Here is a 26,418-nt window from a genome sequence, read left to right on the forward strand (position 1 = left end):
TTTTGTTTTCTGCATCTGATAGTAAAAAAGAGTTGAAGTGTCAAATATTAAAAAAAAACAAAATTTTCAACGTCTGTTGTCTGTAATTATTTTCATCAAATGCTGTGTCAGGTTGTTTTTAGTTGTCAATGGATTTGTTTTCTGCATCTGATACATAGTAAAAAAGAATTGAAGTGTCAAATATTAAAAATATAAAAAATTGAACGTCTGTTGTCTATGATTTTTGCTGTGTCTGGTTGTCTAAGGTTGTCACTGGTTTTGTTTTCTGCATCTGTTAGTAAAAAAAGAGTTAAAGTGTCAAATGTTGAAAAAAAAAACAAAATTTTCAACGTCTGTTGTCTATGATTTTTTTCATCAAATGCTGTGTCTGGTTGTCTATGGTCATCACAGGATTTGTTTTCTTCATCTGATAGTAAAAAAGAATTAAAGTGTCAAATATTTAAAAAGAAATCAAAAATTCCAAGTCTGTTGTCTGTGATTTTGTCCATCAAATGCTGTGTCTGGTTGTCTATGGATGTCACTGGATTTGTTATCTTCATCTGATAGTAAAAAAGAATTGAAGTGTCAAATATTAAAAAAAATCAAAAATTTCAACGTCTGTTGTCTGTGATTTTTTCCATCAAATGCTGTGTCTGGATGTCTATGGTTATCACTGAATTTGTTTTCTGCATCTGATAGTTAAAAAGAATTGAAATGTCAAATATTTAAAAAAATCAAAAAAATTCAACGTCTGTTGTCTGTGATTTTTTTTCATCAAATGTTGTGTCTGGTTGTCACTGATTTTGTTTTCTGAATCTGAAAGTAAAAGAGAGTTAAAGCGTCAAATATTAAAAAAAATCAAAATTTTCAGCGTCTGTTGTCTGTGATTTTTATATTAAATGTTGTGTCTGGTTGTCTAAGGTTGTCACTGGTTTTGTTCTATGCATCTAATAGTAAAAAAGAATTGAAGTTGAAACTTCATTTAAATTTATTTAAAAAAAATGCTACGTCTGTTGTCTGTGCTCTTTTTCATCGAATGCTGTGTCTGGTTGTCTATGGTTGTCACTGGATTTGTTTTCTGCATCTGATAGTAAAAAGGAATTGAAATTTCAAATATTTCATTTTTTGAGAGAATTTCCCCGTGTGCTGCGTCTGGTTGGCTAGTCACCGGACAGACAAACAGGGCTATTATATATATGATGATGATGGTAAACGATGCGATCCACGTAACCAGTTGAGCATTAATCTGCATCAACTAAGTCGACTTTTTTTTTGTAAGAGAGCTTTTTTGATTCCTTCAAGCGTCCAAATCAATTGTGTATCAATTTGATGTGATTGGTTATGTTCCCATTTACCACATTACGATTTTAATTTGCTTAATATTTAGTATGGAAAATATACTTTTTCCCGCATTTTTTGAAAAAAAAAAATGTCTAAAACCGTGCAGCTAATGACGTAAAAGTATAGCTTCAGGATATGCTGAAAATCTTTGTCGAAGACCGCACTTGTGAAAAAACTTATTCGCTTCGTAATCCAGGCAAAAATGGAGATTTTATTAGTAACGTTATTCCTTTAAGCGCTGTTTGCAGATCAGAAGGAATTTCTCAGCCTATCTTGATCCATGGGAAATTCCTTGCCTGAATCGCTCAAGAAACCGGTTTTTCTTCGATCGCAGTACGCAGTAGCGAAGAAATGACAGTTCAAATGGCAGTCACCGAAGAAAGTTTCTGTCAGGAATCACTCAAGAAGTTTCTTGAGCGATTCCTTTCGAACTCGAAACTGCACTTTATATGTTAAACTAGCTGTACCCGGCAAACTTTGTCTTGCTTACTGCGTTTTTTGACGTTTCAAGTTTCTAGTCAAGAGCAAGCCCCCGTTAAAAATGTAAAGAAGATCGATTTTCAAAACTCTCAATTTTTCCATGTTTTTTATCTTATAAACCTTCCTTGGGTGGAAACTAACAGAACAAAACTAAGACGACCAAAATCGGACCTTCCGTTCGTAAGTTATGCGCGGTCCCACGTATGCTACTGCATTTTTATATATATTATATATAGAATAGATATAGATAGATAGATTTTAGTAGCACCATCAGATGATCTGTACATTATAATTTTTGTCACAAGCGTCGGATAGCTTTACGGTCTTCGGCAACGTTTTTAGACACATTCACATATTTTAACATCATCAGTTTCAAAGTAGATGCGATCAAATTTAATTTTCCCATACAACGTTGACCTAGTCTAGTGAGCATACACAGCAGTATCATCTCACAATGTGGAAGAATGGCGAGACCTGGACAAGTCTAAATAAAAACATGAAATATGGGCCGGCACCGGCAATGATATACCGAATTGTGGAGAAATCCTTGAATGAATTTCTGGAGGAATTCCTAAGGGAATCCTTGGAAGAATTCATGAATGAATTCCTGGAAAAACCCCTGAAGGAATTCATGGAAGAATCCCTGAAGCAATTCCTGGAGGAATCTCTGGATGGTTTCCTGGAGGAATGTCTGGAGGAATTCCTGAAGGAATATTAGGAGCAATTCTTAGAGGAATTCCAAGAGAAATCCCTGGAGGAATCCTGGAGGAACCTAAAGCAGAATCTCTGGAGGAATTCCTGGAGAAATCCCTTGAGGAATCTCTAGAGATATTCATGCAGGAGAAATTCCTGGGGGAATCCCAAGTGAAATTTTCGGATGAATTCCTAGAAGCATTTTTGTAGGAATCCCTGGAGAAATTCTTGTACTCCAATTCCTGGAGGAAGATTTCATGGAGAAACTCCTGGACAAATCCCTGTAGCAGTTCCTGAAGAAATCTCTGGAGGAATTCCTGGAGAAACCCCATGAGGATTACCGTAAGCAATCTCAAAAGAAATTCCTAAGGAATTCCAAATAAATTTCTGGAGGAGTTCCTGATAGAATTCCAGGTGTAATTTCTGAAGAAATCTCAAGAAGAGTTCCAGGAGGAGTCACTCAAATAATCACAGGAGAAATTAAATAAAAAAAAAACCCTAAAGAAATCTCTAAATGCATACCTGTAGGATCTCTAAAAGGATCTCTGGTTAAATCCATTTGAGAATCCCTGGAGAAATACCTGAAGAAAAAAGCACTGGGACAATCACTGGAGGAACCTCTAAAGTTATTCCAGGAGAAATTCTCGGAGGAATGTCTGGTGAAATTCAAAGAGGAATTCTTGAAGGAATCTCTGGAAGAATAACTGAAGAAAGCTATGTGAAAATTCCTGGAGGAATTCGTCGATACTTTCTTGCAGAAGTATCTGTAAACATTTCTGAAGGAATATTTACCTGAAGCATTTCTTTGAACAAGCCCTGAAACAATCACTAACAGAACCCCGCAAGACGACCATGAATGAATTAACGAAGGAGACATGCCTGGAGAAGTCCCTAGAGAAATAACTGAAAGGATGCCTGTAGAAATTCCAGAAGAAATACTTGGAGGTAATCATAAAGACATCCCAGTCTTTTGGCTCTTATCATGACGTTTGATTGAATTGAATACTAGTAAAAATTCGTGAATTTTGAGCTACTACTCTTTATAGCAGCGTATAGTTCTGGAAATCCGGAAATTTTGGCATGCTGTTTTTGTAGTCCATGAACGAACATCACAAAATTTAGCCGTTCAATAAGGATTGTTATTTGGTAAAATTTAATGATAAGATTAAAGTGGTGCTCTTGCTCTCGTTTGGCAAAATTTCTTGTGGTTTTTGAGAAAAAAGTTTGATAATTTCGGATAAACTCCTAAATTACGGAATAGCTTATTTCTTGAGAGAATTTTTGTGGAACACTGAATTATTGATAATCTTGATTTGGGTCTAGTTAAAAAAAATGAAAAACAGGGGGTGGAGGAGGTAGGGGCAAGGCATGTTGAGGTACGATCAAGGTATCTCCTAAATTTTAATTCTAGTGGAAAATATATTTTTTCCTTTATTTGCAAAAAAACATTTTATTGAAGTTTTGTTTGAAAATGGTTCTGTAAAAACGAAAAGCAAATGCTCCCAGCCTTAATCGTTAGGTGCAAGAAAGTGCTTCTTGCTTTAGATAAATGTGTAGTAATTCATGAAATAATTCCCGAAGGAATCTGGAAGGATCCAGAAAATCCCCTGTAGGAATGCCCATTGAATTTCCAGAAGAGATCTTCGAAAAAAATGTAAGGAATCCTTGGACTAGTGCAAATTTATGGAAAAAATGGAGGTATTCCTGGATGCTTTCCGAGAGGAATGCCTAAAAGAATTGTGAATGGAAATTCTGGAAGAATTTCAGAAAAAAAAAACCAGAGAGAATTGCGGAAAGAATGCCTGGAAAAATTTCGAGTGAAATCTCTTTGCGAAAAAATCCGGAAAATATGAAAGAAATCCAGGAATATCCATATGAGAAAAAATCATCAGAGAATTTTGGGAGTTAAACCTGAAACAATTCCGGAAAGAAGTCGTGGAAGGATTTTAGGAGGAATCTCTGTTACACAATATAGAAGGACTCCTTAGTTGAACACTGGAAGGCATTCTTGGAAGAATTCCGAAAAGAATCCCTAAAAGAATCACGGGAAAAATCTTTAAAAGAGTTTTGGCAGAGCTCATGAAGTCCGGTAGAAGTTTCTGAACAAAAATATTGCGAAGAATGCGAAGGGAACTCCTGGTCAAAATTGTAGGAAAAATCTCTGGAAGATTTATGGGAGGAATTCCGAAAGGAAATTCAAAAAACACTCCTGGAGAATTTCCTAAAGAATGCCGGAAAATTCATGGAAGAATTCCGGGAAGAATTGTTGAATTAATTCCAACTGAGATATATGGAAAGATGCCTAATAAAAAACTTTAAGATAGTCCAGAAAAAAATACGGGTTCTCAGAATAGTTCTGTTAAAAACGCAGAACTCAGAGATTAATCCCTGGAAGAATTTCAGCGGAAATCTTTGGGAGAATTTTGAAAGGGATATCCAGAATACTTCTATAAAAATTAAATTTTAGAAAAAAATCAGGGACGAGTCTTTACACGACAATTCAGAGAGAAATTCTTGAAAAATAGGAGGCAATCTCAGGAAGGATTCCAAAATAAATCTTTAAAAAAAATCTGGAGAAATCTCCGAAAAAAAAACAAGAGGAATTCTTGGAAGAACTCGAGGAGAAAACTTTACAGTAACTCTGGAAAAGGTCTTTGAGAAAATTTTAGGAGAAAAATATCAGGGAGATTTCCGGAAGGGTTTCCCTAGAAGTATTACAAGAGCATTTTGTGGAAGAATTTCGGAAAAATAGCTTGTGAGCATTCGAGATTACGTGAAATTTCTGGGAGAGTAAGGAGTTCTGGGAATAATCATGGAATCATGTAAAAGTTTCTGAGAAAAAAAAAATTCCGGGAGGAATGCTTGGGAAACATTGCGAGGGGGAATTCCTGAACGTGGGGAGTGCAGGGAATAATATTTGGGAGGACTCTGGGAGAAATACCAGTAAGAATTTCGGGTGAAATCTCTGGAAGATTTATGGGAGGAATCCCGAAAGGAAATTCATGAAGAATTCCTGGGGAAATTTCTAAAGAATGCTGTGGAAAAAACATTGAAGATTTTTGAAAGAAGTCCTTGGCAGCATTCCGGGAAGAAACCTTGAAAAACTTCGGAGTAAGATTCCCGGGTCCATGGAATAGTTCTGCTAGAAATCCGTGAAAGAATACTGGCATGTATCTCTTCAAGAACTTTATACACACCAGAACTAGCCATACACTTGTCCATCGATGCTCGCCAATTTGGATAGATAGACTGCTGAACCACTTGGCAGTGGTTGGTATTTGTCAACTTTTCCGCTATAACACAGTAAGTTTCAAACTGATTGACTTGAATTTTTGTACACGAGACGTATATCAAAAAATATCCAAAATAGAGTTATGCAGGCAGTGCTCTTTTTGGCTTGTGTAGATTCAATCACCTACAGCTCATTTCAGATGCTGATTCTGAAAATATAATGTATGACAAACTTGTGCGGCTAGACCAGTCCTACAAGAAAGCCACGGAAAAACCGCTTTATCTCAAATATAAGATAAATGTCATCGACTATCTTTGAAAATGCCCATTGATATTCATCATGATTATCATTTGATATGGTACCGTAAACCGGGGTCAAATTGATCAGCGGGGTGAAATTGATCATTCGGGTACTACATTGTAATTTCATACTAGGAACTCTTAAGCGTCGTAATGATCTTAAACTTTTTACGTCATCTGGTTCGTAGCTGTCTAGAGATGAATGTAGACTTTTAATTTTCTGGAAAATAATTAGTTTTGCCTTATTTTTTTAAGGAATTTGCAATGTATTTCTCATTTAGCTGAAATCATTGCTACTAAACAATCGATTGCTAATAGGACTTCCCGTAAATTCTCTGTTTTAACATTTTTGTGGAACCTTGGTTAGGAAGTTATGTAGCTAATCAGAACATGAAATAGTTATAAAAAAGTTCATTTTATGATGAAATAGTCATTTATTGTGATAGAAACCACTTATTTCAAATTAAATTGCCTACCTTTAGGCGTTTAAGGGGAAATTTTAAAATTTAATTTTGCATTTAAAGTATTAAATTCACTAGTTGTAAGATTTTAAACGCGTTATTCGATTTTAGAAGAGCAAAATTAAGCGGAGAAGGAAATTTTCCTTCCCAACCGATGCTTAATTGTATACTGATCAATTTCGCCCCAAAGTGGCGTTTCCAATTTTTTGATATTTGGAGTTATTTAACTTGAAGTTTAAATTTGTTGAACAAAATTCTGTCACATGGTTCCATGGAGATCTACAGGGTACTGGTTTTACAGAATTTTTTTTGGCAATATTTAAATTGGCACTGATGTTATCCGCAAAATTTGTTTTAAAGTGATCAATTTGATCCCGGATTACGGTACTGAAATGATTCGTAGCAATCAATTATACCGTGAATGAGAACGATTTAGGTTGAAAAATATTTTTTTTACTCAAACTTCAAAACGCTATGTCATTCATAAGTATGAAGTTTAAATGGATTACTATAAGCTCAACAACACGCCTCTATGATGCAATTGTCCATAAACCTCCGTAAATTCCAGAGTCGTATGAACTAAACCATGCTTTCAAGACAGTTCCTTGGTGGATGACTCTAAACCAACTCGGTATATGGACATTTAGACCCATATAGCGCAAAAGCAAAACAACCGCCATCACCATCCATTTTAGAAAGATTGCTTTCGCTTCCTTCTGACACGCTTCAATCAGCTAGCCACAGCGGTGCTTTTATTGGGATAACATAAAACCTGCTAAACGAGATTTTGTGTATGCCATTTTCCACGCCATTTCAAAGCCTCGATTTAGAGCTTTGCGCTCGCTTGCTGCTACTACCTACTTCTAACTAATGGCACGCTTCGTTCATTTATATTAGCTGTTAGGCCATTATAATTTTAACTGTCGGACCGCTTTTACTGAAATTGTAAAATTATCACGTTTCTTTTGGGACCACTAAAAGGAAGCATTCATACCGTACAAAAGTCATGTCCAAGTGGGTATCCAACTACAAAGTACTCATTGTGGCAGCCAGCTTGATCTAATCATTTGCTTCACAACTTACTAATACCTATCGTGCTACCAGATAGTCAAGTGCCGCCAAAGACCCTTGTACTTTTACCTCAAACGTCCTTCCGAAGCCCTTGCGACGACGTTCCTTCCACCCGGCGGCGCCGCACCGGTGGTAGCGTGCTCTCCGCCTCGATCACGCTCTACCTAAGATCAAACTTCAAGATTCAAACACTCATGCTTGCGGCTATCCAATCCCAGCACCACCGCAATCGATGCGATGTATGAATAAAGTATCCGCACCTCACTCTATAGCTACCCACTAGCAAGGTATTTTACCAGCCAGCGCGATCTTGCACCAGACCAGTCAAAGGCGAAACGGTTACTTTTGATGATAGGGTAACGGCGTCGTTGTCGTCGTCGTCGTCATCGTCACCGTCCCCGTCTAGTCGATTCCCTTTCATTTGAAACCAGTTCGTGTAATGTAATATGAGTACTGCATCGGTGCGGATGAGATACTTGCTCGCTGGTGAATGTGCCCCCAGTCTCTGTCGCCGGTCAAGATGCAAATCAATAGGACTAGTCAACTGGATGGAGTTGAGTCGCGAGCTGCAGTAAGTCGGTTCGTTACCTACCTATCTTGCAGTTGCAAGATAGCAGGTATGGCACAGGCGCACGCACCACGATGGCTAGGATTATGTCGTGATATAATTTTAATTAGACCGGTAGAGCAGCGAGTTTGTCCTTCTGGCTGTTCAATAAATTATAGTGCAGCCACACTACACTGACTGTTCTGAAATGTGGATTCCACGAAGCGCAATCCTCATTTTCATATGACAATGTAAAGCACAAGATGGAGGCATGGCATCCAACTCTTGGCGATTGAGAGTAGCTCAATGCAAATTTTACGACAGTAACCTGTTGATGCACCTATTTATGGAAATTGCGCAATGTCCTTTATTCCATTTTTTTGATTTCCTTACCGTTCTGTTCGTATTAGGGTCTGAGTGTCTTCTGCTGTACGTATAGGAGTTCGACTCGTTCCATGGCTGCGCGCGTTGTATTCACGACATTTCTGCAACACCTGGCGGATGGCGAACGTCTTATTCGTTGATATTCGCAGGATTCGCCTGATATTTCCCCACGAATTCTCTTGCAATCAATTATGGACAATATCGCAATATCGCTCTTTCTACTGACACTTTATTCTCCGGAAGACTGAGTTCTACCTGTTCCGCGCCCTGGAACGTTTCTTATTCGCCCTCGTCCGGTGTTATAACATTCTCGTCCATGCTGCATTTTTCTCGTTTTTTAACTGCTTACATTCGCCGTCGTACCAGCCGTTTCTGTGATTCGGAGTCGCGAAGCCTACCAGGGTAGGCGAGAATATCTAAATCAGGGGCTTTGAGATCGTGCACCGCGGTGCACTTGCTGCACCGCAAAGTCTTAACAAGTACACCGCGGCATATCTATAATAGGACGCAATAAGTGAAGTATTAGATTGAAAGTAGTGAGCTGGATTTTTGTATGGTGAAATGATCACCATATGAAATGAAGTTGCAAGAAATGGAGAAAACAACAACACGGTTACCTAAAATTTTGTTCAAACAGCATCAAATTAGGCAAGAAATCATAATACCCACGCTTTTTGAACCATTTAATTGCATTCTTCCTATTATGTGTTAGCTTTAAAATTCCAAATCGAAAAATAAAAACAAGGAAGATAAAAAGTTTAAAAGGTGTTTTTGTAACCGTTTTCTGAAGATTTTCACTATAATCCTTAATGGATATCCACACTAAATATCAAGCACTAAATATCCTTCAAGTTAAATCTGCAAGATAAAGACTGTATTCGATGAAATTTGGACATTGAAAATAATATATAACTTTTGTTAGCGTTCACAGAAATGGCTAACTTTTTTTTATCACGAATAGTATATTATGCTTAGCTAATACCATATTTTTTTTTATCAAAATCGTTTGAGTATTGGCGGAGATATCGTTGAAACAAGGAACTTGCCATTTGACAATCTTGGGCAAACAAACATTTTGGAAAATATCACTTTTTTGCCGTTTCAACGGTATAGTGAAATTCAAACTGCTCTGACTTCGAAAGTACTCATCGAAAATGGCTGAAATTTTCACGGCAAACAGTTTAACACAACAATTTTACACTGTCAAGAGGTAATAAAAATGTCCAGCACTAAAAACCGCACATATGCATATCAGGACCACATCATAACACTGCTTTATGAACCAGATCCGCTGAGCGCTCAGCATTCAAGGCTCTCAGTAATGTTGCAGACAGGTACCTCTTTCGCAGTTCAGTATTTCCTCCGAGCCTTGTAAACTGCAACTCGTAAACATTCTCTAAATTCGACTCTTCGTCGTCGACTTGTCAATTACTTCAATCGCTTTCCGAAAAACAACACCGCCGCCGCTGCTTCGATTCTGTTGGAATGCTGCAAGATGCATTTATAAAACGAGGGTTCTTATCACTATCAACAGAATATTATTGAAAAACTTACTTGATTGAATCCAGATGGATTGGGAAGAAAAGCAAATACTTTCACTTCCACGGCGAGCGATTCTTTACACCGCAGCCATGTTGAATTTGACAGCAAACAATATTGCAGCGTGCTCATGTAAAGTTAAATGTTTTATCATGTTATTATCCTTGTTCGTCGCAATTCCCCACGAAACAAGATGCTTTAGTAAGATGGCACAAATGTCCCAAATGGAGGATAACGTGCCTCTGGAGCCGGCCTTCTGATACCTGAAGATCACGCTTTAATATCGTTGCAATTTGCAATTTGCAAGTTTGCTCATTTGTACATGCTAGTAATTTCAATTGAAAATGAGTTTACATAATTTTGATTTACATAATGATTAAAGTTCATATGTTTTTGCTGTGTAGGTCGATGTTGGCATATTTTTCTTTTATTTTTCAAGGAAAAGGTTGACAAATCTTGTCTCATGTTGTTTTCATCTTGTAATATCTTAACGAGCTATTACTGAGTAATTCTCGATACTAGATTTTGATTTTATTTCTGATCTTTTACCTCTTATATCATTTGAACCATTATCAGTTTTTGTTATTCAGTAATTCAGCCAGTAATAATTGAATATGCTGTTCATTGAATTTTTCCACCTTCACTACTTGAGAGGTTACGAATCAAATGTCCCTCCAGTCGCTGCTGTTGGATGTGATTGACTCTGCCTCTAACTGATTTAGCATAATTCGATTCTGTTTTGATGGACTGCGTTAGTCTTATGAAGTGATGGTTAGAGCGAGTGTCGTTTGACATTAATCATCCTGAATCTGCACAACTCTGGTATGGCCACTGCTAAGGACTGTATCGTTAATTATGAGTACACCTGAAAATTGCTGTATTTAAAAATGTTTTATTTATTTTGTACATTAAATTCAATAACATTGTTTATTGACCATCAGAAATGCCCATGCTATCATTTATTATTTAATTTTTCGTGGATCTTGCCACCTCTCGCACCTCCTTCTTGGTGTTCTTCATAAGGTTCTGGACATACGTTCCGACGATGGTTTTGCTTAGGTTGATTCAATTTTTCTTGAATTTGGTGACGTCCTCTGCTCCTCTATCCTTTTACCGTAATTTCCCTTTCATCAAAGTTAACTATATCTCAACGGGCCTTATTTGCGGGCAATTTAGAGGATTCATTGCTTTTTCCACAAATTGAACGTTTTCTTCATACCAGTCAAACGTGTCACGCGCATAGTGGCAGGATGCCAAATCCAGCCAAAATAATGTAGGACCTTTGTGCTTTCAGATGAGTGGTAGAATAAGTTTCTGGAGACATTTCTTCCGGTATATTTTGGCGTTCATACTTGGGACGGTGAAGAAAGGTGACGATTTCATGCCACATTGACAAATTGCTGGCCAAACCAACATATTTTCCAAATTTGTTCGCAAAAATCGATTTCTCCTAATTTGGAACACCCGTGCCACGCTTCACAGTGAAAAATTGTGCCCCTGGAAGTCCCTTGTAGTCCAATTTGACATACGTTTCATCATCCATGATTATGCACATGTAATTTTTGCTCAAAACATCGTCGTACAGTTTTCGAGCCCGAGTTTTCACATAATCCGCCAGAATTTGCTGCTTTTTGGACATTTTTGTTTTGGGTAGGTCTTCAGGGAGTTACGCTCCTTGGCGCGCTGAACCATACCAACAGTCGTTCCATACTTTTTTGCGCAATCTCTGATGGATACCTTCTATTTTCCTTTAAGGATTTTGCAAGTTTTGCCGTCCAAATTTGGCTTGATGCACCTGGTTTTCTGTCGCGTCCGAGTGAGTCTATCAGTGTGTTATGCATACCGAATCGTTTAATAGCATTTTGGACAACAAAAACCCTAACACATTCAACTTTTGTTAATTTTCTTAGCGATAATCCTTTTTCATTGCAATACCTGGTCACAATCGATTTTCGCTCCTCTTCCGTAAACTATTACATTGTTCCGGTTGAGGAAAAACTTCAACTTTAAATTTAGGTTATCGTTTGTTTACAATGTTAGCAACACATAGACACATAGCAGTTGTCAAAATAAGGCATAGTCTTTTTTAATACAGAGCCTCAAAGGTGTACTCATAATTAACGATACAGTCCTTAGCTGCTGCGCGTAGTTCTTGGCCGGGTGATCTCGAGTTCAAGCAACAACAGAAGCATGCGTTTGAATATCCAACGCTTGTCAGCCGAAGAGTTTACTGCACAGTACCATCAGAAGCTAGACGACAGGATAAAACAACATTAAGCCGGGAACCTATCCGCTAATGCCTTTAATAGAATATCGTATGGAAAAGATGGAAAGTGGGTGGCAGCGTCTAATAGTAGACCACCATTGTTAAGTTCACTTTACCCGTTTCGGCAAAATTCCGTTACAGTGAGTGGGAGCGTGAAGATAATAGGCTTACCCTTATTGAACCCCTAATCGAAAGCCGTTCTTTTAGGAAAAATCAATTTGGAAGCTACATATTGGTAGATGTGTAATTTTGGTCATGCCAGCGAATCACATGTACATTCCAAAGTTAAAGCTCACCCGTTTCGTAACCATCCCACTACTGCCATATCTCAGCGAAAAATAGCATTACTGCTCCAAATTCGTCACAATAATCACGCACAAAACGGAAAGCGTGGCAGCCAAATGACAACGCAATAGACAAATATGGCATCATTTGATTTCATTGGAAACACTAGGTTGGGACGTATAGCCATACCGATTTATGGTTGGGTCTGGCGAAAAACGCCAGTTCTCCATTCGCATGGAAGCGAATCCGATGACAGTTTTCGGCCAGCAGCCAAGCGCGAAATTCACGATGGGGGTAAAGCTATTACGCTACGACAAACGTTCACCCGCTCTCCGGTCTCTTCATTGTCATTAGGGCAGGCAGGCAAGCGACGGCAGCGGTGGTTGTCTTCTGCTGCCGCATCATAGGGCAGCGGTGCAGTGGTGCAGCCACAGTCACAGCCAATGTGCTCTATGGACCTTCTCGAGCTTTTTCACCCATTTCTTCCGCTTCCTTCTCGGGCGGCAAAGCTATAATGTGGAGGAGGTACCAGCACTCAACGGCTAGCGTACATAGAAGAAGATGAGATAAAATGCATTTGTGGTCAGCTGTAATGGAAATAGCATCAATTAATGCTATTTTTATTTTTGGTAATTACCCACGAAGGTGATACCCATTTTATAATTGAATTATTGATTCAATCGATCATCCATATTTAATTAACTGACGATAGTTTGTGAATGAAACTGAATAATAATTGAAAACATCATTCAATTGACATTTTTCGTTCAATCTCATTATTTAGTACAACGAATTTATATAGATAAGACTGAGTCTTCAATTCAACCTCTACGTCACAAAATTAGGTTGGATGTTGCTTTTCTCTAATTTCGTGAACGTCCAACACTCGCCTAATTACTATTTACGCTGTACTCCACGTTGCCTTTTACCATCCTGATTTCCTGCGAACATTATTCATTCAGGATTGCTATCCGGCATTGTTGCAACATGCCCTGCCCACCGTATTGTTCCTATCCTATCCTATTGAACGTAGTTTCTTCCTATTATTGTAGGAACGACTTCCCCTGATGGTGCGGCAACAGTTAAACGGCATGAAACTGAAATAAATGTATTCCTCCACTGATTCAAAAGTATCTCCGTTTATCGCAACATTGCTGCCAAGACTTGTTCTGTTTCGCTGACTTCAACCTATCAGGATATACTTTGTTTTAGCCGCATTCACTATCAGTCCGACGTTTGCTGCTTCACGTTTCAGGAGGGTATGCAGTACTGCCACTGTTCCAAATATTCTAGCACACCCAGGAAAAGAAACCGTAGAGAATGTAATACGCTTTTTGCACCATCTTCCCCCAACAAGAAACCAAAGTTACCCACGGTTCAGCGTTTTCACTGTCGAGGCCATCCGTCCATTACCCATCCAATCATCTTTTCTTCTATTTTGTTTTTGTTTTCTTCCAAGTTGAATTCAACGTCGGTGTTTTTTTTCGGGGTACTAGAAAGGGAAATTTGTTGCTTGAATGAAAGATTTTTTTCGTGATGATTAATGGCGGCTGGACATCGCGTCTAGTTTGAGCCACTGGCTGGTGACGATTCTTTCACATTGACGGGCGTGAATAATAAAGGTATGATGGTTTGCTGGATGGTGGAGGGCCCTCAGTAGCGCTCATTGTCCAAACGTGTTTGAAATGCTTTCGTGTTCATTACCATTCAATGGAAGGAAAAGCTTTTGCGGTTTGTTTAGTGTATGGCTACGATTATGACCCGCATTTATTTTTCGGAGTGTTTGCAAGTCGTGAAGAGGATCAGGAGTTACAAGAGGCTATAGACAAAAGAACATGCGGTAAGGTAACGGGTGCTCAGTACGACCATGCTGAGGGTGATGGGATCAATTCCTGATTGGTCCAGGAACTTTTCGCTATGGACATTTTTTTCACTATTGGCAGAGCCAGCTCTCAGCTAATAACTGCAGAAATGCTCAAGAACATAGAGCTGAAAACAGGGTTTGTCCCAGTGAGGACGTTACGCCAAGAAGAGTGGAAGAAATGACAACCGGCGTAAATTTATAAAATCAAAAACGGTTTAAATTTAAATTTTGTTAAACAATTATTATTTAAACTCTAACAATGAGAAATTTGACACAAATTTCTCAACTGGATGAGAACGTGCCTCTAGAGCTGACCTACTGTAGAGTTAAGTTTAGAGACGATCTTGTGCAACTGATGCAATACCTAGGATGTCTCCATTGCTTACCCGCACAATTTCGATGTTGTTGGACGAGGGTGAGCTCGATGAAAACATTTTGGAGGGCAGCTGTAGGACAGTTAAAGCAACTATCAACGACACAGTAGAGATCAGCTACACTTATACAGAGAACTATTGACAGTTTAGGTCATCGGATCTAAAAGCGTATTCAATCTCTGAAACCCCTTCAAAACACAAAATAGCCTCTGAAGCCCCAAATACGGAAACTCCTCTGAAACCCTTCGAACAACCCCAACATTGCTTCAAATCGTTTTCTGGATCTCGTCTGAAGCTCTACTGAAAGCCTCTGAACCCCTTGAATCCTATGGAAATGACCTGAAACGCATTCACGCCTTTCTGTAACTAACTGAAACGTCCTGAAATCCATTGGAACATCTTGAAACATCTCTGAAACCCTCCTGAAATGCGCATGTAAGCCTGTAAAGCCCTTTAAAATCCATCTGAAACTTCCTGAAACACTTTCAAATACATCTGCATTGCCTCTAAAACCCCCTGAAATGCCCCAGAAGCTCATTCAGAAGCCTGTGAAGCCCCATAAGGCCCCAACAACCCCTCTGAAACCCCCTCAAATTACCTGAAACGTCTTCATACTCCTATGAAACCCCCTGAAGCTCTACTAAAAGCCTGTGAGTTCCCTTATAACTCCTTAAACGCTGGGGCCCGTGGCGTAGTGGCTACACGTTCACTTCATAAGTGGCTAATCATGGGTTCGATCCCAGCCCCGGCACTTGCAATTTTTCGTCAGTTGCTCTTCCCCCCGAGAGCAGCTGCCAACTGACCCTCTTCTGAGCATATGTACTAACAGACCCGAAAATTTGTATATCGGCTAACGGCAACTCATAATGGACCTCCAATCAGACTAGAAAAGGAACAAGAGCCACACATCAACCTCCACGTGCTCATCATTCTACTATGGACAGGGTAAAAAGTGACAGCAGCGTAAAGGCAACCAGTTCGATATAGTAGAATAGGAATAGAATACATTTAGGCGCTGTATAAAGTGCAAATGCAGCCGCCAATTGAAATCGCTCATGCAGTGCCCTAGTGGACAAATGGGCTGTAAATTAGGTTAAGTGAATGAAGATTAAAAATCACTTCTTAAACTCTACTGAAGGGCCTGTGAAGCTCCTTAACCTTTCAGGACGCGCGCCATCAAGCAATCGAAACTGCACCGCGCTCGCGCTGTATACGACGAGCGAGGTTTTTTGGTAGTGTTGTACTTTTTAGCGCGCGTCCTGAAGGGTTAAAGCCTTCTACCTTCCCCTGAAAAGACTCTCGCCTCAAGTCCCACGGAAGCTTTGCTGAAAGCATGTGAAGCCCCAACTCCTCTGAAACCCCCTAAAATGCCCTAAAATGTCTTTAAATGCCTTTGGAAACTCCTTGGAGATGAACTCTTGTAAAGGTTTCTAAAATCTCAAATGTACTTATCACGTTTATCTATACTACTTCTGAATTGTAAAACTCATATTATTCAGTTAATTCTTGTTCGGAGGCAGCCATTGCACCCATAAACAACTAGAAACGCTCCATAGAAAATCAAAAAGCGCTCCATAAAGAATGAACATATTTTCCTTTAAAATGTGAAATGTTACCCAAAAATAATTGAAAACGTTCCATACTTTATTGAAAATGTACCGGTAAAACATAAAATTTTCTCATTAAAAGTGCCATATTGTACCAATAAACAATACTGAAATGCTTCATAATAAAATACAAATGCTCCATAACAAAATGCAAATGTTCCATAGAAAAATAAAATTGCACCAAAAAAATGAAATTGCACCATAGAAAATAGATGAATGTTCCATAAGTATTATCAAACTGCACCATATAAAATATGAATTGCTCTATGAGAAATTGAAAATTCAGAAGTTTCATCAAAGATTACTCCAGTTATTTGTTATGTAATTTCTTAAAACATTCTTGCAGGAAATTCTCAAGATGTTCGTCCGAGCTAATCCTTCAGAAATTCCGATTTTTTTTAGCAATTCTTTCTGAAATATTTGTTGGAGCTTCGAGAGGTTCCTTTCTAGCATTCCTACGGAGATTCTCTCAAATATTACTTCAGAAATTCCTCTAGAAAGTTCTCACGAGATTCGTCACAGAAGTTCCTTAAACATTGCTCCAGGGATTGCACCACAACCTTCTCTTGGGATAAATTAAGACCTGAATATGGGATTCTTTCAGATATTTTTTCCGAGGACCCTTAAAGATTACCTTCAGAGATTCTTTCAGGAATGCACCGTAACCGTTAACGGTTGTCGTCTAGAGATCCAGAACATCGGACGTTTTTTGGTCAAAGTAATTCTTTAGAGAAATGTTTTAAATTGCTGAATCGTTTGATTTTGTATTAGGTGGAAATCTAGCATAAGGTAATAGCATTCAGTCTTAATAGCAATAGCTTCAGCTGAGGACATTGAGGGCTTTTTTTTTTAAAATAAAATAAAAATTAATTCTTTCAAAAATCTATTCCGGAATTTTTTCTTGCAGTTTCCCCAGGAATGTCTCAAGTAAATTTTATGGAATAAATGCGAAGCATTCTTGACATTTCCAGACACTCCTTCAAATATTTCTTCGAAAACTTTAATTTTTTTACAAGCAGTGATTCCCTTAAGAATTCTTCAATATTTATTTCAAATTTCTGCTGGATTTTCTCCGAAAGTTCCTCTAGCTATTATTTAAGAAAATGTTTCAGGGACTTTGTTCACTTATACCTTCAGACATTTTGTAAGAAATTCTTTTTAGAACTCCTCCATAAGTATCTCCAGCAGTTCTTCATGCTTCAGAACATCCTCCAAGTATTCCTTCGAAAATGTGTATATAGATTTATTCAAAAACTCCTCTAATACCTTTTTGTCTACAGTTTCTGCGTTTCTGCTTGGATTCCTGCAGAAATTATTTCAAGGGTTCCTCTAGAAATTTTTCTGAGGTATGCTTTTGAAATTCCCCAAAAAGTCCCTGATAAATCTTTTCAGGGATTTTTTTTCAAGAGATTCTTCCGTGAATTTTTCCTTGCATGCCTCCACAAGTTTCTCATCAAATTCATCTTGAACTATCTCAAGGGATTCCTCCTCAAACCCCTTCAAATATTACTTCAGATTCGCATAAAATTATTCTAATAAAATTCAGAGGTTCCTACAGAAATTCTTATTAATTTCACTTTAGAAATTGCTTCACAGAATTTTGTTCAGAAATCTCTTCTGGAAATTTTCAATGTTGTTTTTGGAATCTCTAGAGCTCCAGAAAGAGCTTTTAAGAATCCCAGAAAAATTTCTCAAGTATTTTTGTGTAATTTCAAGAAGTATTAATGTTACATCCGTGAAGGAATAGCTGCAAGAATTGCTGGAGAATCTCCTAGGAGATATTTCTGAAGGAACCTCAGGAGCAGTACGAAAAAGAAACTACAGAACGAAGCAGTACGAAGAAAGAAGCTAGACAAAATTTTGTAAGGGATTCCTGGAGGAGCTTTGGAATAAAAATCAATGAAGAAATTTTGAAAAGCTCTGGAAATCACTTGCTGACATTTATAGAATAACCCTGAAACTACCGAAAATTGAGGAATTGAGGAATTCCTGAAAAAGTTTCACAAAGAATCTATGGAGGAACTTCTGAAAGAATTTTGAATAAACCTTCTGTCCAACTTATAAGACCCTTATTTTTGGCCCCGGTACCTCTCGGCTCGGTTTCAGAGGGAAACGGCCTAAAACCTTAGGCTGCTGGTCTTAGCCGATGGCAGCCTCCGGGGTGTGCACTCACGGCCTCTTGTGTGACTGAGTCTCAGGGCGAACGTATGGAGGGGGAGCTTTCGGAGGCGGGAACCTAACTTTTTACACGGTACTTACGGTCTAACAGTTTATTGATTCCTCTTGGCGGGTTCCAGGATCTGGACGTGGCGGCGTGGGCGATGGACAACGGCTGTGGCTGGCAAGGATGGCGTCGATAGCCACCGGGAAAAAGCCGTGGTATTTGGACTCACGTGGTGTGCCGTCCCAACCCGGGCAGAGATCAAGTACTGACGATCAAAACATGCTATTGGTTTGATTGATATAAGAGGTAATAGTACTGAAAATAATAGCAAAAAAATGTTCCTAGGACTTCTGACCAATAGCAAAATTTGCTATTTGAAGGTCAACCGAATAGCTCGCTGCTATTGGGTAGCTCTCAAAAGAGCTAAATTTGTTATGATGATGTTGGTCGAGGAGTAAATTTTAGCTATTATTTCCAGTACTTTTACCTCTTATATCAAACAAACCAATATCACTTTTTGATCTCCATATCAGAATATGCTTTTATTGAGTTTTTTTTTCTTCTGCTCGGGTTGTTAGCCAGGTTCTATATTCTACTACAGAACCGACTTAATGCTATTTTTACGGCCTAATGGTTACTTGGGTAGGTCCCAACAAATCATCTGTTCACCGACTTCAAGGCAGCATACGACACTATCAACCGTAACAGCTTTCCTGGGAAGCTTACCAGACTAATAAGAACAACGGACGGTGCACAAAACTGCGAAGTATTTCGCGTGAACTGTTCAGTTTGGAATCTCGACGGGGACTGCGACAAGATGATTGACTCTCCTGCCTCGAGTTCAACATTGTCCTGGAAGGTGCAATGCGACAAGCAAGGCTCAACTGCCCGAGAATGATCTTCACGAAACCCAGCCTATTTTTCTGCTTTGCGAATGACATGGATATTATTGCTAGTACATTTGGAGCAATGGTAGAACCGTTCACCCGCCTGAAACGCGAATCATCAGTGAAAGTCGTGCCTACTACGGACTTCAAATGAAACTGTAGTCAAAAAAGGTTGACCCCGCTCCAAATGTATCATGAACAAAGCGCTAATAAGATCGGTAATTCTCTACAAACATGAGACTTTGGCCATGCTCGAGGAGGACTTTCAAAAACTTAGTGTTGGAGTAGCTATGGACGATCTTTGGCAAGAAAACCGGGTGTGGCCGCGAGCAAAGAGCTGCTGTACTCTATGGTGAACTCAACGTCCTGAAAGTGACCAAAGCTGGACGGATATGGTGGGCAGGGTATTTTGCAAGAATGCCAGGCAACACCTCTGCACAATTGGTGATTGCTAATCATCCGTTTAGCACAAGAAGGCGTAAAGCGCAGAGAGCAACGATGAGCGGAGCAGATTAAGCGTGATCTGGCGAGCGTTGGGCGTGACTGACGTTGGACAGCTGAATCTGAAAATTGAGTATTATGGCGGGAAGTTGTTGACTCAGTGCTATAACTCAAATTGATTTGAACTAAATAAATGAATAAAATATTTTTTTTATCTATATTAACGAGATTTTTAGCCCTAGGCTAGTTCATCTCGGGACACACGCTTTACTTCCCTTCCGAAGGAAGAACTCAGTAACAAATTTTGAAAACGACGTATAATCAATGCTACACCATTGATTATACGTCGTTTTCAAAATTTGTTACTGAACTGACATTTTGCGAGTTTTGTCGGGAGTGGGATTCGATCCCAGGTCCTCGGCGTGATAGTCAAGTGTTCTAACCATCACGCCAGGTCCGATCCCCAAATTAAATAATGAAAATCATTTATTTCTAACTTCTTAAGTTCCTCTGACCGATATCATTGCAAAGCAAGAATAAACAAATGCCCTTTTTGCTATTTGCTCGTCCGATTTGTGGTTCTTAAATTTGTATCGTATTTTCGATTATGCTTTCACTTATGGATACTCTTGTTGCAGAAATTGAAATGAATCCACCAAAACAAACAAAATTATATACCTGTAATTTTTCTGCTTGATACGTCCAATTGGCAACGACCACGTGACTTGAATGCTGGTGCAATTATCTCAATCCGCCTGATGCCTTAACTTAATCTGATTATGCATTCGAACTGGATATTTATCCACAACAAGATCAAGCTGAATGACCACCAGCTTCCCTCCCGCGCGCGCGGTCGGTGGTGGTGTCGTTTTGCTTACAATAATGGTAGGTACGACGACTCTCTGACTTTGCAATTCCTTCGGTCGTTTCTCTATCTCAGACCCAGAGTGCAAGTTGTGTAATTGAAACGGATTAGATCCATGACGCGCCAAGCCGCCCGGGTGATGGTGTTTGTTTTCCAGTTTAAGGTATTGTCCACGCCATGTTAGGCTTATTAAATTTCAAGCGGCGAATACTTCCCGCAATTGCTTTGTTCCGTTGGGTCATTTCTTTAGACTTTCCGTTGGCAGTGATGTCGATTACATCAAGTTTTTTTTTAGGTTTAGTTTAATAATTGTAGAGTATCAAAACTAGACATGTGAAACATTTCTCATCTCGTCGCATTGATCGGGGAAAGCTTTTGCAATTTGGCTCGAAAATTTCAACATATACGATTGCAATCATTACAATAATTTGCAAAATTTGTTTCACTTACTATTTGTCATTTGTCTTTCGTTCACAGCTTTTCGCCGCCGTTCGTTCGATCCCAACCTGTGCCGAGCGTGCGAGTCCGCTTTTCGGAGGGCCCCGTGGGCCACAGAGCTAACAATCCGATGAAATGAGGTGGAGCAGACTACTCATAACGACAGCTTTGTCGTTATTTGTGATTTTCGGATTAATCGATGCCATTAACGTGAGTATTACTCCATCAATCCCACGAGCGTGGTCGGCAAGTATTCGCGTGTAGTGTAGTAAGTGATGTGAACTGAATCTGAGCTCCCCGAAAATTGGGTTGTATAAGTCGAGCGGAGTTTTCTTTTCGATTTGTTGCTGCTCTGAATCATTTTTTTTTTAATTCGGCGGTGTTACCGCGCGGTCGCAAAGGTCTACCATGTGATGGTAGTAGCGAGCAATCATATGGAACTTGTTCATAACAAAATCTGGATATTCATCTGATCTTGACAACATCGTAAAATAACCAGAACGAGTATTCGCGCAAGGGTGCTCGCCCATAACACTATTTTACAGATTGAAACGAAACTCAGGATCATTTATTTACAATCAGAATTTTTCATACCCTGATTTTGTGGCTGATTCAAAAATTTCAAGTAGATAAAAAAAAAAACAATAAACTCACCTAGCGGTGATGGTGCCTTTTTCGTGCCATCGAGAAACGATCTCAACCAAATCAAGTGACATGTCAATGAATATCGCACATTTATCCATTTGACAAAAATCCTGTTTATGGGACAAGCAACCCAAGCAAAATCTAACAACAAAATTACAGTAAATCGAAAACATGTTTTGTATTCAGCAACAAATTGATAACACATTTTGATATCACTTTATCTTTACTTTTTTTGATTTCAAATTTTGTTTTCGGTTTGCTGTTAATGTAAATATTTGGTGTTTAAATAGTTTAGTAAACTATGTAAAGTATATAAATCCAGGTATATACAGAGTATCAAACAATTGTCCGTACAGCAATTTTTTGGTCTAAATAATTTTTCATTTAACTGTTTATAACTTTTTTTACGTCAATCAAAAACGCTGAAATTTTGACCAATCATAAACCATTTATTGAAGCTCCATTGGTAAATTTTTGAGCGAGATCGAATAAGTATTCTGATAGTTATAGAACTTTTAGTAAAACTTATAAGATTTTTGAACACATTTTCAAAACATTATATCTCAATATGTACTCGATAAAACTTTTTCAATCTTTTTTGTGTTACAGCTTAAACCTGAGGCTTTCATATGCAGTTTCGTTTGAGGTTTTATATTCACTACCAAAAATATGAAAAAACTGTGTATGTTCAGAGTGTCATTTGGAAATTTATCATATTTTGATCAATTAAAATGCCAAGTGTTTTCAACTTTTTCAAACTCTCTTAATGTAATATTTTTATACAGGACCTACCAAACTACATATGAATAGTAGGTCCTATGGATTTTTCATTCAGTTGATGCACTTTTATTGGTGGAAAACGTTTGGCAGATTATATTTGCAAAATATGGTAATTTCTTAAATATCGTCAACTACATAAGCATATTTTTCATATTTTTTGTAGTGAATATAAAACCTCAAACAAAGCTGCATATAAAAGCCATAGGTTTAAGCTGTAACACAAAAAATAATAATAATAGTTTCAACGAGTACATATTGAGATATAATGTTTTTTAAATTTGTTCAAAAATCTTATAAGATTTGCTAAAAGTTCTATAACTTTCAGAAAACTTATTCGATCTCGCTCAAAATTTCACCAATGGAGCATTAATATATGATTCATGAATGAATCATTTGAATGAAAAAAAAAATTGACAAAAAATTTCCTGTACGGACAATTGTTTGATACACTGTATTATAAGTGCAATTATATTATTGCACTTATGATTTGATATTAGGCCAAAATATACTCCACATTTACCGAATTTCAATTTTTCTTGCGTTGATAACAAAAACAGTTATCAATTTGTTATTATCGATAACAGGATTTTTTTTTCAATTTGTTGTCACAGGAACATTTTTCTGCTCTCATTTTTGATGTTTTAACCGTTAAAACGACCAAAACGACAACAAGCTGTGTTGCAATATCACAACATCAAAACTAGTTTTCAATTTGCTAACAGACTTTGCTTGGGAATTATGTCAGTTAGCTGTTTTCGTTGATATTCTTTAACATTATCACAGGCAATTAAAATTTGTCCATATTTTACGATGCGCGGAATGATAAAATTTTCTTTCGATTTCATCGATTGGTACGGTAAAATATTAAGCTAATGCTGCTTCTGTATATTTGCAAAATACATTTCAATTACTTTCTCAGTGAACTAAACACAGTACGTTACGACTTGTAAGCTGAACGAAGCATTTTACATTGCCTGTTTAGATTACACTAGTCGACAAAATTGAAACTTTTTTCACGCACTTTGACCATTTGTTCCATTTCTAATGGAATTTGGCCCGCTGAATCCGAATCTGACTTCAGAATTCCTGTAACACGTACAGTTTTTGAGAAAAATAGGGTTTTTTTCATATTTTCAAAGATAATTTAATATTGTCTTCAAAATTTTAAATTTTTCATCTGCTCATTATAACCATTATTCATATTCAATAGATTTTGATCCACTGAGTCTGAATCTGACCTAATAATTTTAGTAATACGTAATTTTTTTGAGAAAAATTAGGTTTTATTGGCAAATTCCATATTTTCATAAAAAATAGACTATTGTATTTATAATTGTATTTTTTTATCTGCCCATCTTTACCAATATTTATATTCAATAGATTTTCATATTCTGATTAGCAATCTGACCTAAGAACTTCTGTAACACGTAAAATTTTTGAGAAAATAATAGGGTTTTAAACACAAATTTCATATTTTCATAGAAAATAAACTACTGTCTTTACAATTTTAATTTTTTTTATCTGCTCATCTCAACCAATATTTGTATTTAATAGATTTTCATATATGTACTGATACGGAATCTGACCTATGAATTTCTGTAACACGTAATTTTTTTTAGAAATATAAGGTTTTATTCACAAATTTCAGTTTTTCACATAAAATAAAATATTGTTTTTATATTTTTCAATTTTCCATCTGCTCATCATAACCAATATTTTTATTCAATAGATTTTGATCCACTGATTCAGAAACTGGCCTAAGAGTTTCTGAAACACGTAAAATTTTTATGAAAGTAGGGTATTATTCACAAAATTTCATATTTTCAGAGAAAACTTAATATTGTCTTTATAATTTCAAATTTTTCATCTGCTCATTATAACCAATATTCATATTCAATAGATTTGGATCCATTGAGTCAGAATCTGACCTAATAATTTTAGTAACACGTATTTTTTTGAGAAAAATTGGGTTTTATTCACAAATTCCATATTTTCATAGAAAATATACTATTGTATTTATAATTTTATTATTTTATTTGCCCATGTTTTCCAATATTTTTATTAAATAAATTTTCATATTATGATTTGCAATCTGACCTAAACATTTCTGTAACACGTAAAATTTTTGAGAAAAATAGAATTTTAAATACAAAATTTCATATTTTCATATAAAATAAACTACTGTCTCTATAATTTTATTTTTTTCATAGAAACTACTGTCTTTATAATTTTAATTTTTTTCTATCTGCTCATCTCAACCAATATCTGTTTTAATAGATTTTCATATACTGATTCGGAATCTGACCTAAGAATTTCTGTAACACGTACAATTTTTGAGAATAATAGGGTTTTATTCACAAATTTCATATTTTCATATACAATAAAATATTGTTTTTATAATTTTCAATTTTCCACCTGCTCATCATAACCAATTTTTTTATTGAAGAGATTTTGATCTACTGATTCAGAATGTGGCCTAAGAATTTCCGTAACAGGTAAAATTTTAGTAGGGATTATTCAAAAAATTTCATATTTTCATATGTCTTTATAAGTTTAATATTTTTATCTGCTCATCTTAACCAATATTTGTATTTAATAGATTTTTATATTCTGATTCAGAATCTGACCTAAGAATTTCTGTAACACGTAAAATTTTAGAGAAAAATGGAATTATACAAAAAAAATCATATTCTCATAGAAAATAAACTGTTGTCTTCATAATTTTCATATTTTTATCTGCGCATCTTAACCAATATTTGTATTTAATAGATTTTCATATACTGACCTAAGAATTTCTGTAACACGTACAGCTTTTAAGAAAAAACACAAAATTTCATATTTTTAGAGAAAAGAAAATACTGTCTTTAAAATTTTATCTCCTCATCTTAATCAATATTTAATAGATTTTGATCCAATGATTCGGAAACTGACTCAAGAATTTCTGTAACCCGTGATTTTTTTGAGAAAAAATAAAACCCCATTGTAGCGCAGGTTAATTAGTTTGTTACCCAGAAATGTAGGTAGATCATTTTTTTTTGTATATGCTATTGAATTAATCGAAATATATTTGCAACTTTGAAGCTGCCCAGTTTGGCAACTACCCAGACTGTGTTTTCCTTTTACTTACGCCAACAATTATTTTTCTTAAAAATTGTACGTGTTACAGAAATTCTTGGGTCAGATTTCGAATCAGTATATGTAAATCCATTAAACATAAATATTTGTTAAGATGAGCAGATAAAAAAAAATAAAATTATAAAGACAATAGTTTTTCCATGAAAATATGAAATTTTGTGAATAAAATATTTTTCTCATAAATTTTACGTGTTACAGAAATTCATAGGTGAGAATACGAATAAGTGAAATAGAATCTTTTGAATATAAAATATGAATTAAGATGAGTAGATAAAAACTTTAAAATTATAAAGATAATATTTTATTTTCTTTGAAAATATGAAATTTTGTGAATAAAACCCCATTTTTCTCAAAATCTGCACGTGTTACAATGATTTTTAGGTTAGTTACCAAATCGGTGGATGAAAATCTAATAAATATAAATATTGGCTAAAATGAGGAGATAAAAAATTGAAATTAAAAAGACAATAGTATATTTTCTTTAAAAATATGAAATTTTGTAAATAAAACCCCATTTTTCTCAAAAAAAATTACGTTTTACAAAAATTCTTAGGTCAGATTCTGAATCAGTGAATCAAAATCTATTGAATTTAAATACTGGTTATGATGAGCAGACAAAAAAATTATAAATATTAAGACTA

The 26,418-nt window shown here is 36.7% G+C and overlaps 1 protein-coding gene across 3 annotated transcripts in view; it reads left to right on the forward strand.

Annotated features, from left to right (window-relative positions):
• The window catches only part of LOC109400789 (mucin-5AC), a 232,592-nt gene that overhangs the window by 16,061 nt on the left and 190,113 nt on the right, over nucleotides 1-26,418 (forward strand). For all 3 annotated transcript variants that reach the window (XM_029875322.2, XM_029875323.2, XM_029875324.2), the window contains one exon: nucleotides 21,257-21,427. In XM_029875322.2, coding sequence (XP_029731182.2) covers nucleotides 21,353-21,427 — 75 coding nt within the window. In that variant the 5' untranslated portion in view covers nucleotides 21,257-21,352. The remainder of the gene's footprint in view (nucleotides 1-21,256; nucleotides 21,428-26,418) is intronic.

The sequence above is a fragment of the Aedes albopictus genome, chromosome 3 (genome assembly GCF_035046485.1).
Source record: "Aedes albopictus strain Foshan chromosome 3, AalbF5, whole genome shotgun sequence".
NCBI classification, from domain to species: domain Eukaryota; kingdom Metazoa; phylum Arthropoda; class Insecta; order Diptera; family Culicidae; genus Aedes; species Aedes albopictus.